At 33.7% G+C, this 12,188-nt stretch overlaps 1 protein-coding gene across 1 annotated transcript in view; it reads left to right on the top strand.

Annotated features, from left to right (window-relative positions):
- Positions 1-3,921: 3,921 nt before the first annotated feature.
- Positions 3,922-12,188, top strand: part of LOC136027232 (serine/threonine-protein kinase mTOR-like) — a 126,805-nt gene continuing 118,538 nt past the window's right edge. Inside the window, exon 1 of the mRNA XM_065704289.1 lies at positions 3,922-4,112. Within this exon, the coding sequence (XP_065560361.1) occupies positions 3,971-4,112 (142 nt within the window). The 5' untranslated portion in view covers positions 3,922-3,970. The remainder of the gene's footprint in view (positions 4,113-12,188) is intronic.

Raw genomic sequence — 12,188 nt, 5'->3', positions numbered from 1 at the left:
TATTTTGAGATAGGGAATTTTGAAAAACTTGAAACTTTGGCAATCAAAAATGCTTTCCGACAAACAAGTGTTTAAAAGAGAACTAGAATCTATATTAAACTTAAGATCAGAAGAAATAAAAAACCTACAATAGCTCAAACTTGAGACAACCTGAAACTATTATTGAAAAATATATGAAACCCAAAACGAATAGAAATTAAATAAACAATCATAGTAAAAAAAACAAAAACGGAACTAATATTAATGAAATAATAAATCTTAAAACGAGTAAAGCTTAAATTGAATATGCAAATCAAGCTAAAAACGGACAAAATATTTTGCTACTGAAGCATAAATGTAACCCAAAACGAAGAGAAATGAAATAAACAACCATAGCAAACAAGCATACTGTAGGTACTAATATAAATGAATAAATAAATTTGAAGACAAGTGAAACTTAAATTAAATATGCAAATACAGCTTGAAACGAAGAAAAATCTCTACAAAGAAGAGTTTGGGTTTTGCCTCCTTCTTTCACTGTAAAAGTTTAAAACCTTTTGCGTCATTGGCGCTTCACTGAAACAAATAATATTACAAATATTTTCTTTTCTACCTATTACAACATTAAAATAAAAATAAAAATTACAGTAAAATTAAAATTTTAACTGGTGAGCTTTCAGCAATTAATATAATTACATATCAAATATTCATTTTAATTCTATTAGTTCTATCCAAGAACCTTCAAGACAAATATATTTCCACTACAAACAAGAGTATGAGTGCTGCTCCTTTACCTAACTGTAAAAGTCTAAGGCCTTCTGCGTCATTGGCGCTTCACTGAAGACGAATTAAATTACAAATATTTTCTTTTTCAGTTATTACCACATTGAAAATAAAAATAAAAATTAAAGTGAAAAAAATCCTGAACTGATGATCTTTCAACAAATAATATTATTATATATCAAATATCCAGTTTGATTTAATTTACACTTTCCAATACTGTTCAAGACACATTTTTTTCAGTAAATGCATTGACGCAGCAGGTTTTAGACTTTTACAGTGAGAAAATGAGGCAAATCCCAAACTCTTGTTTGTAGTGGTTTTGTTCGTTTCAAGCTTGACTTAAACATTCAATTTAAGTTTCACTCGTTTAAAGATTCATTTATGCATTTATAGTTTTACCTGTTTTTTTTTTGGTTTAGTTTTTTATTTAATTTCTGCTCATTTTGGGTTTCATTTATTCTATAATATTAATTTCTGCTCGGTTCGAGTTTGACTTACTGAAGGTTTTTGTCTGATCTGAAGTTTAATATGGACTTTACTTTTCTTTAAAAAACTTGTTTTTCGGAACTTTTTTTTAAAATTAATTGCTTGAAAAGAACATTCCTGGCCTGTTCATTTTAGGCTTTACTAGCAATTCAATGGCATTGTGTCCAAGCTATGGAGTAATGACCTTAAGCCTTTTCTCAGGGACTTGATAATGCATGTGTCATCAAGTAGCAAGAGACAGAAGAAGTTTCACCAAACGAAAGAATTTGCTTCTTCTTATAGCTAATACACGTTGGATTCTACAACAGGCTATTAAAAGATTATTAGAGACGTGGGCATAACTTGCTCTTGTTTACTAATTACGCATTAGATATAGAAGCTCCATGGATAGTGACCAAGGGGAGAGCTGTAAAAATCCTGAGTTACATGCATCACCCCTTAGTAAAAATTTGCCTGTATTTCTTAAATTTTATGCTCCTGAAAGTCAAAAGGATAAGTATTGAGTTCCATTCCTTTGATACAGGGATAAGTAAGCTTCTTGGATGTACCCGAATACTTTAATAGTCAGTTCTTGGATGTTCGTACAAGCTTCTGTGGTGGAGAGCCATGGTCCATCTTTAAACCAAGCTCACCAAAGAAATTTTTTCTCCTCGGAAGAGTCGAAAATGTGACCAAACGCAATGGGGTGCCTTGGAAAGTATAATAGTGAACTGGGTCCATCTGAATGTGCCTGGTTAAAGTCGTTAGTCAAATCAGCTGTAGGATTGACCCGAAGATGAAACACTGAAAGTACTTTAACTTTTGTAACTTGCAATGGCCTATTGGTAATGACCGCAATACGATTATGCATTTGATCAATGACCTGCTTGGGGTGATAAATTTGAAAAAGAGAAAGCACAAAGAAGTTTTGGAAACTTTTTGACTCTATTTTCTTAAAGAAAAACACATTATACATGTTTTTGTACTACTGGATCAAACATCCGATCCACTACAGGATCGAATCAGTCTATCTTCGGGGAATCCTTAAGAAAGATTAAGCTACTTAGTAATATTACCGCCAAATTATTGCCTTCGTATGAAAACAAATAGCTGTGTAATACATGTCAAGCAGCTTATTTGGCGTTCTTGATAGTCGTTGGACTCCTAGATTGGACGTCCTAACATACACAATAAGTTCTTTGATGGGGCAAAAAGCTGGCAAGCCAAGAAATTTACTGACATTCTTGTCTCTCATACTTGTCAAAAGAATTTTCATTAGAAAAAGCCCTAGGTTTCCAAAAGTAGTTTTGCTTGTTACATGTTTTTAAAAGCTTTGTGCTTTTACATTTACTTATATTATACATATGTTTCATACGGATTCTTTTCGTTTTCGTTATTTTCGGTATTAAATGACCGCTATAACTGTGGTTTGCAATGTGTCTTCTAGTCAAAGATGAAAGTGTTAAATTTTGTTGATAGAAGAGCTTTAACGAATGGCTTATCCTTTTATGGTATACCAGACAAACACATTGAAATGATTACTGTTGTGTAAGAGAATAACAATGCTGCGGTTAAGGGAGGAAATGAGGTAAGTACCTAGTTTCGCATAAAATCAGAAGTTGAACAGGGCTGTGTCCTATTCCCAATTTATTGAATCATTTTGATTGACTTTGTCTTAAAGAGCATAGAAAAGGCAATGGAAGAACACGGAATCAAATGTGAAGGACTTTCCTGGACATAGATTATGCTGACAATCTAAGCATCCTAGATGAAAGTCTGAGCAAAATGAACCAACCATTAGAGGTTTAGCAAGTTCAGGGTGCTAAAATAGGTTTAAAAATAAAATTTAAAAAGACTACTTCCCTAAGGCTAGGAATAAGTGAAAATGAAAAGGTGACATTGCGTAGCGAAAAGACGAATCAGGTAGACAGCTTCACTTACCTCGGTAGTATTATTAGTAAAGACGGTGGGAGTATTGAAAATGTTAAAAGTAGAATAAACAAGGCTCAGAGTATTTTCCACACTTAAAAAAGTATGGAAGAATAAGAAGATAGGTCTGCACACCAAGATTAAAATATTAGCAGCTATAGTCATAACTGTGGTCAAATATGGTTCTGAAGCATGAATTGAAATCAAGATGCCGTCAGGCCATGTGTAATTTGAGATAAAGAAAAGACAGATAGTCTGAGCAAGAGGCAAAACTGGCATAAGCCTTTTCAGAATTTAATAAAATAATATCGTTTTCACTTGTTGGTAGATAAGTCTATTTAAAGGCTTTACAGAAAGAGCGGTTCAATCCCGCTTTCAAGGGCTATATTAAAAGAAAGGTTGAGATGGCTAGGGCAATTTCTTCGAATTAAAGGATTACCGAAAATTGTCCTTTTTGGCCAACTGTCTACTGCTAAACCGAAAAGAAGTCGTCTGTGGTAGGGGTGGAAGGAACAAATAAAGAAAAATGTAAGGGAAATGGAAACTTCCCGGGAAGGTAAGTAGATGGAGGCTTTGAATGGATCGGGACAGGGGGAGTGTAAATAACTGTGTTGACCTCAGGTAAGTTGGTTTTGCGGTGAGTTGTTAGCAGTAGTAGAAGTTTTTGAGATTCCAAGGACGCAAATTTTGGCGAAAATGGCGTCTTCCGATAAGCCTGAAAACACTTGTGGACTAGTGAGTCGGCAACTATATCTATTACACTCTACGCAGTGAAAGAAGAAACAGAATAAAGAAAGGATATGTAGATTGAAAAATGAGCTTAAGCATTTCTAAGGCACATTCGTTTTCTTCTGCTCTTCGCTCAAAGAAAGATGATGAGAAAATCCAGGCAGCAAGGGAGCTTTTTCACTACGTGACCACGGAACTAAGAGACACACAACCGGAAGAAGTTGCCAGTATGCCCCATTTTCCCTTTTCAAATAGGCTAGGCCTAGGATAGCTGTTGCCTGATTAAACTAGGCGTAGGTCTAAATTAACTATCCTTCAAAAACTAGGTATTCATTAAAGTGAATATCCTATAATGAAATAACAAATGGCCTATATACTAGATAGATATTAAACCATTGACCACTTTGAAGGGAGCATTCTAAACAAAATCTTTTACCATTGTAAACCCTTGTTTCTAAATTTTTACCTCCCTCCAAATGCCATGGTTTACTTTTCTGACATTCCCTTGACATACCTAACCCCTTTCTAAGATAGAAAAGTTATTAAACTAGAATTTTATCATACAATTAAAAAAAAGCTAAAAATAGCTTGGTAAAATTCTAGTTGAGTGACTTCTTGCTATCTCAGAAAGAGTTAGGCTGGGAAAATGAAACTTTTGGGGGTGTGTCTATAGGCTAATTTATATCCTGGGAAGGTATTTTAAAGTTCCCATCTCACCTCCTTCTCCCTCTTGAGAGCCTTGAAATTTGCCTACATGACAGGTCTATATCTACAAAAAAAATTTCAAAACTACATTTTACCTGAATTTTCAGTTACCAGTTGTGTTTTCTCTGCCTTTAATTCTGAAAATGCAATTCCTGTTATTTGAGTAGAATTCTGAGCCATATCAATGTTTTTTTTTTTTTTTTTCTTCAAAATTTAGGAAATGTAGGCCTATTTGCATATCTTTAAAACCTTATAAATTGAGATTCATATATATATATATATATATATATATATATATATATATATATATATATATATATATATATATATATATATATATGTAAATTATACAAATCATATATAAATACAATGAAGACACAAAAATTGTAGAACACTATACAGATTACAATTTCCTATATAGGCTACTTTGTCAATAAGGATATAGCCTTTCTACAGGCCCACTTAGGGGACTTTGTATGACCTAGGATTGCTCTCATTGTAAGTGCACCAAAACGCTTTAAAATTAAGCTTCTAAATATATTTCATTATGCATTATATTTCCTATGCTTCATTAGGATAGGCTCTGTCTAACATCATCATTCTCATTACAAATATCACAATAAGGTGAGCTAGCTCCCACTTTATTTTTTGCATTTTTGAAGGTTTCACTTTTATAACTCAAATATTTCTAAGGTCATCAAAATTAAGTGCCTTCTAGAGAGAGAAGGAGTAGAGGTAGATACTTCAAAATACATTCATAGAACATACTTTAGTCTGTGGATCTATCCCTGAAAGTTTGATTTTTCTAATCTAATCTGTTTCTAAGATAGCCTAGCTAAAAGTAGCTTGTCTAAAATTTTACTAAGTTTTATTTTATATATCTCTGGAACATGTTATGTGACCATAGCAGGATGTGATATACAGAATAATGTGAGTGATTTAAGCAAGAACACTCTATACAATTACTTTGTACAGGCCCATGATATTTTAAGTGTTGATGTGGCCTGTGCCTAATTTATATCTGTGTGACATTCAGAATGACATGGTTCTGCTTAGAGCCCAAGATTTAATAATGGATCACACATATGGACAGTTGATTCACTCAAATTTCAAATAAACAACAACAGCAAGTGAAACCATGTAAAATAGATTTTCTGCTTAAACAAAATACAATAAGAGTATTTTCAGGTTCTCAACTCCACTTAATCTAAATTTGTGTGGTTTCAAGCTCTGCTAACACATCTAACTAGATTTAAAAAAAAAACATTGATATGGCTTAAGATTCTACTCAAATAATAGGAACTGCATTTTCAGAACTATAACAAAAGTATCTGAAAATTAAGGTTTAATGTTGTTTTGTCATAATTTCAATAGATTTAGACATGTCAAATAGGCAAATTTCTAAGACATAGAAGTTAGAAAAGGGTTAACATAGTAGTTTGGCAATACCTTCCCAGGGTATGTTTTTGGCTCTGGATTTCATTACTGAATTTCTTTCTAACTTAACCACTTTCCAATGTAATAATAAGTAGCTCTTCTAGAATTTTTATTTTTAAATAAAACTACTAAACTTTGCCAGCACCCCCTAATGGAATTAAATAAAAAAAACTAGTTTTTTTTTAACTGAAAGTAAGAAGCAACATTAAAACTTAAAACAAACAGAAATTACTCCAAGTTTGAAAGGGATTGTTCCCTTCTCAATTCCCCACTCTTTATGCTAAAGTTTGACTTCTTCTCTCAATTCTACTTTATTAAACAGTAAAAAACTTTAGCATAAAGAGCAGGGTGTTGAGAAGGGAACAACCCCTTTTGAACATATAGTAATTTCTGTTTGTTTTAAGTTTTAATGTCACTCCTTACTTTTAGTTAAAAAATTAGTTTTTTTTCACTTTAATTTCTGAACATTTTTGAATTAATGCATGTTTGATTTTGGCTCTCTAGGCATAAATTATTATAATGAAATTTGCATATTCATTCTTTTTTGGCTAAACGGTTTTCTCTTAGTTTTGATCAGACAATTTTGAGAAATAAGGGGTGGGGAAGGAGGCCTAGTTGCCCCCCAATTTTTCGGTTACTTAAAAAAGCAACTAGAACTTTTAATTCTCAACAAACATTTTTATTAGTAAAAAATATATGTTACTTAAGAATTAACTTACATAACAAACTTCTATATTCTTATATTTTTATTATGTATATGAGGGGGTTTGTCCCCCTTGTTAATACTTTGCTCTTTACACTAAATCTTAAGTTTTGTCCCAATTCTTTAAGAATGACCCCTGAATCAGAAAGGCCATAGAATAAATAGTTGAAATTACTAAAAAAAACTTTAGCATAAAGAGCAAGGTATTTAGGAGGAGAAGAACCTGTCATATGCATAATAATTTTGTTTGTTTTAAGTTTTAATGCTACTCCTTACTTTCAACTGAAAAAAACTTTTCATGTTTATTTTTTCATTTTTTTTTATACTAATGCTAGAAAATCCTGTGCCCTTTTCATTGAATTTCTCTTCCCCCATGATACATTCCTCCTAGGAAAGATCCTCCCATATAGTACAAAGTACATAGAGCTGCCGTTAAAATGTGTTAACTACAATTATTCTAAAAATTGTTTTCTTAACATGTTTGCTTCTAAATAGCTCCTAATCTAGGCTTATGCCAGGGAAGGGAAGGGCAGAAACTGAAGCAGCCTTAAGAATGATATAAGTAAAGAATTTTAGAATTTTTTAAAGTAGTTAACAGAACTTGGAAATGAAACCAGTTTGCAACCTTTTTTTTTCCTATCATTATCCCCTTTTTTTTAAATCATTTCAAATAGTATTTGTATCCAATAATCAATCACAGGTGGAACTGCATATTATCCTGTTTTAGAACACGAATTCATTTTACCCTAGAACCCATGATATATCAAGGGCTTCTACTATCCCCAAATTTTTAAGGATTTCCCTGAAAGTCTCTGTGTTTTCCCCCAAAAATTTGGTTTCCCAAAAATGACCCAATCATGTTGTCGCCTCTATTGACTTATCACTTATGACCTTCCACCTCTAGTAAAGATTACTTTACTTGCCATAATTTTTTCACTACCCTCTTGTTTGTTAATTTTTGTCTCTTAAGCTACTATGAATAAAAGCTACTAGGCAGATATAATTGAAATATAGACCTTTGTTGATATAAAAAAAAAACAATTATAAGTTTTTCAACTGAAAGTAAGGAGCAGTATTAGAACTTAAAACAAACAGAAATTTAATATCCATGAAAGGGCTTGCCCCCTCCTCAATACCTCACACTTTAGACTGAAATTTGACTTTTTGTTCCTATTATTTAATAATGACTCCTGGAACACAAGGGCTGTTTAACTAGAGGGATAAGCTTTTTCAACTGTCCAAAAAAAGAGAACTTTTTCATAAAGAGCAAGGTATTTAGGAGGGGGTAACTTTCCTTGCCTACATACAAAAACTATGTTTGTTCTAAGCTTTCATGCTGCTCCTTACTCTCAGTTGAAAAAACTTGTTTTTTTTTTTAATTTCTGATTGTTTTTTGAATAATGGTGGGAAATCCAATACCCCCTCCATAAAAAATTGTCTTCCTCCACTAAGAACTACTCCATGGAAAGATCCTCCCATGTAATCCATCACCAGACTCCTTCCCCCCCAAAAAAGAAAATGTCTGTATATTTCCCAATAGCCAATATTACATGTAAACAATGGGCAAAGTTCATACCTTGCAGACCTTATCCTAGGGACTGCTGGGGGGAGGGTCAATTCATCCTCAAAAACACAGTTATTGAATCTTACAACTATTCTGAACAAAATGGTTATCTAAAACATTTTATTGGGTGACATTGGTGAAAAAAGGATGTGGGAGAGGGGTAAGATGCTCTCCAATTTTTTGGTCACATAAAACTGAGAATTTCCAATTTCTGTTTGAATGAGCCTTCTCCCAATCTTTTAGGATCACTCGTTCAATATGGTTACCCTTGGGGAAGAAAGCACAGCAAACAAATAAACATGCATTTATGATCTTTCTTCTGGCAAAAAAATACCATGTAACCCCCCTCAATTCCCACATAACCCCCCGCAACTCCCCCCCCCAAACCAAAAATATCCCCCTGAAACGTCTGTATACTTCCCAATAACCATTATTATATGTAAATACTGGTCAAAGTCTGTAACTTGCAGCCCCTCCCACAGGGACTGTCGGGAAGTAAGTTGTCCCCAAAGACATAGTTATTAGGTTTTTCGACTATGGTGAATAAAATGGCTATATCAGAATTTTGATCTTGTGACTTTGGGGGAAAAGGAGCATGGGAGGGGGCCTAGGTGCCCTCCAATTTTTCGGTCACTTAAAAAGGACACTAGAACTTTTAATTTCCATTAGAGTGAGCCCTCTTGTGACATTCTAAGACCACTGAGTTGGTACAATCACCCATGGGAGAAAAAACAACAACAAATAAACACACAACCATGATCTGTCTTCTGGCAGAAAATGCGAAATTCCACATTTTTGTAGATAGGAGCTTTAAACTTCTACATTCAAGTTTTCTGACACACTGAATCTGATGGTGTGATTTTTGTTAAGATTGTATGAATTTTAGGGTGTTTCACTCCTTTTTTCTGATTTAGGCAAATTTTCTCAGGCTCGTAACTTTTGATGGGTAAGACTAAACTTGATGAAACATATATACTTATCATAATGCAATACGAATCCAAATGCAATCTTAGCATCAGAATGCAATATGAACAGTAATTATTACGCACATGAGGGGTTCGCCTCCTTGTAATACCTTGCTCATTACAGTAAAGTGTTTTTAGTAATTTCAACTATTTATTTTATGGCCTTTGTGATTCAGTGGTCATTCTTAAGGAATTGGGAGAAAATTTAAGCTTTAGTGTAAAGAGCAAGGTATTGACAAGGGGGTGAACCCCCTCATATATGTAATAAAAACATACAAATATAGAAGTTCGTTACATAAGTTAATTTGCAAGTTACGTATGTTTTACTAATGAAAACGTTCGTAAAAATTAAAAGTTCTAGTTGCCTTTTTAAGTTATCATAAAATTGGAGGGTAACTAGGCCTCCTCCCCCACTCATTTTCTTCTCAACTTCGAATTAAAACGGTTTTCTGTGTTCAACCCAACAAAACTCTTAAAACATTTTCATTGTATTGGTTCCAAGTGTAATGGGGCATGTTTCCTTCAGAATTAGAACATGCCAAACAAGCAGGGTTTACCATAGGTTTGTAAAGACCCAAATGCGAGTACTCAAAACAATTATGTGTACAACCCATGCTCAACTCTGAATTGTGTGGTGGTGCAATGGGTTTGATCTCAGTTTGGACATACAGGCCCCACAGTTCAAACCCAGCATACACTGCATGGCCAATGCAAGGACCTTAGAAGTGAAGAAGCATTGCTAGTCCAATACAAAGATTTGATTCAGTGTTGGATATAGGGTGGCCTGAAAATTAGGCTCAGAATAAAAACATACCATTTTATCCAGAAACCAATGCTAAATTGATATTTCATAGTCATCTGTTTCACATATATAGACTTGTTATTATCAAAACAAATTAACCTAACAATTTATAGCCCTAACCCTAGGCTATTTAAAAAAAGTTGCTGATTTTCTGGGTTTGTATTTTTGTCTTTGATTTTTGTCAAAAGTTGGCTGATATTCTAAAAAAAAAAAACGAATTTGAAAAAAAAGATATACGTAACTTCTATACATAACCTTTAACTCTTTGTGGTCCCATTGGGTGCCTAGAGTGTAATTGCGGTAGCAATGGCACCTATATGTGGAAATAGCATGGGATTAATCTTATTCATTTTGCTTGTTTCTCATTTTTATTATTAAATCCTATCTTTTGGAGGCAATGCAGAATTTGACTTATTTTGTATAAACTTTGTTAAAAACAATCTACAGTTTGTTTGATTTACTCTGCCAAAACTCACCCATGAGTCATTAACAATTTTGAAAAATAAAATGGCTGTATAAAAAGATTTAAAAATTTCCAAGTTTGTCAAATTTAACTGTAATAAATCAATGCATGTGAAATGTGTGATTAGGAAATATCTGAATTTCCATATGCTAAAAAAAAAAAAAAAATCAGTATCAAGATATCACCTTAAAGTGCAAAGAATGGTGAGAATGAAATCTGAATGTTTTTAACTGTGTCATAAAAATCAGGAAAAACTTGCCACTAAATTTTTGCTGAAAATACCTCTGCCAGCTGTTTTTGATTATAGTAGGCACCTAATTTAAAAATAGAAGAGTTGGTACCCAAATAAACGAATAATAAATAACACCAAACAGCTTAAAAACATGTAATTGTCTTTGGGACTTTCAATTTTTAGTTTTTGAATTTTTCACAGATGAAATGCTGTCAAATTAATCTATTTAGTTTTGTTTATTTATATTCATTGGACAAAACTGGGATGGGCTCAGAAATAGCTCAACGCAGTCGTAATCTCGATGGGAAGTGACGTTTGGGGAAAATACTTGCAGTTCGAGGATTCGTTATCACATTTTTTGAAAAACGTAGACGCAGCAACACCCTCCTTTGCTCAAGCATTTCCAAACTAGCCTTTTTTTAGGAGCAGAGAATAAGGCACCTTGCCTTCTTTGAAAATTATTTGCAAGGCTCTTTTCTGGATTGACTCAATTTTGTCTGATTCTTCATGAGAGTTGCCAGGGTGCCAAACTGGACAAGCATATTCAAGATGCAGGCGGACAAAAGACGTGTACATCCTTAAGGAGTGGGAAGGGGGGACGCTATATTTATTTAGGAGCTTAAGTAGGGCGACAGTCACATTAGCTTTATGGATGATGTCTTTAACGTGGAGATCCCACTTTAAATTTGAAGAAATTGTGACACAAAGTAATTAAAATGAGGATACATAAATTTCAGGAGGGATAGGATTAAGAAAACAGGGCGAGGATTTGAGGAAATAAATCAGCATTATCATGGACTTTGAAGGGTTTACTGTCATTTCTAAGTCCAAAGCCTCACCTCCAATTTCATTGAGGATACTCATAGGGTCGCTTATTAAATTTCTGACGCAACTTTCAACAATCGTTAGGTCATCAACAGATTTTCATCGGTCAGGAATTTCCTTTGCAAGGCTGTTAATCATGACTGAAAAAGAGGGGGCCTAGGAGAGTACCTTGGGGTATGCCATTGTAGACAGGGAGAGGGTTTAAGTAATGGTTCTCGTATTTAACCACCTGTGATCTGTTTGTTAAAAAGGAGGCAACCAATTTTACCAGTAAGGGATCGATATTGACCTTGCTAACTAGTTTCTCAATTAAAATATTGTGGTTAACAAGGTCAAACGCCTTCTGAAGGTCAATGGACATTAAGTTTAGCCAGGAATTAGGCTTTTCGAGGATTTTCCCGATGTGGTCAATATGAGAAACGAGGTAGTGGGAAGTAGAAGTTGATTTTAGGTTTCCGAATTGCTTCAGGTCAGTAAGAGGCAGGATTTTTTCCTTTTGCAAATCTGCAAGGAATCCTTCATACAATTTTGAGAAAATAGGAGTAAGAGTAATAGGTCGAACACCATCAAAGCCAGGCTTTCCGTTTTTCTTTTTCAAATGGGTAAA

This window comes from Artemia franciscana, chromosome 5 (assembly GCF_032884065.1).
Source record: "Artemia franciscana chromosome 5, ASM3288406v1, whole genome shotgun sequence".
In the NCBI taxonomy this organism is placed as follows: domain Eukaryota; kingdom Metazoa; phylum Arthropoda; class Branchiopoda; order Anostraca; family Artemiidae; genus Artemia; species Artemia franciscana.
The sequence above is the reverse complement of the archived record's forward strand: the minus strand, read 5'-3'. Positions and strand labels throughout refer to the sequence as shown.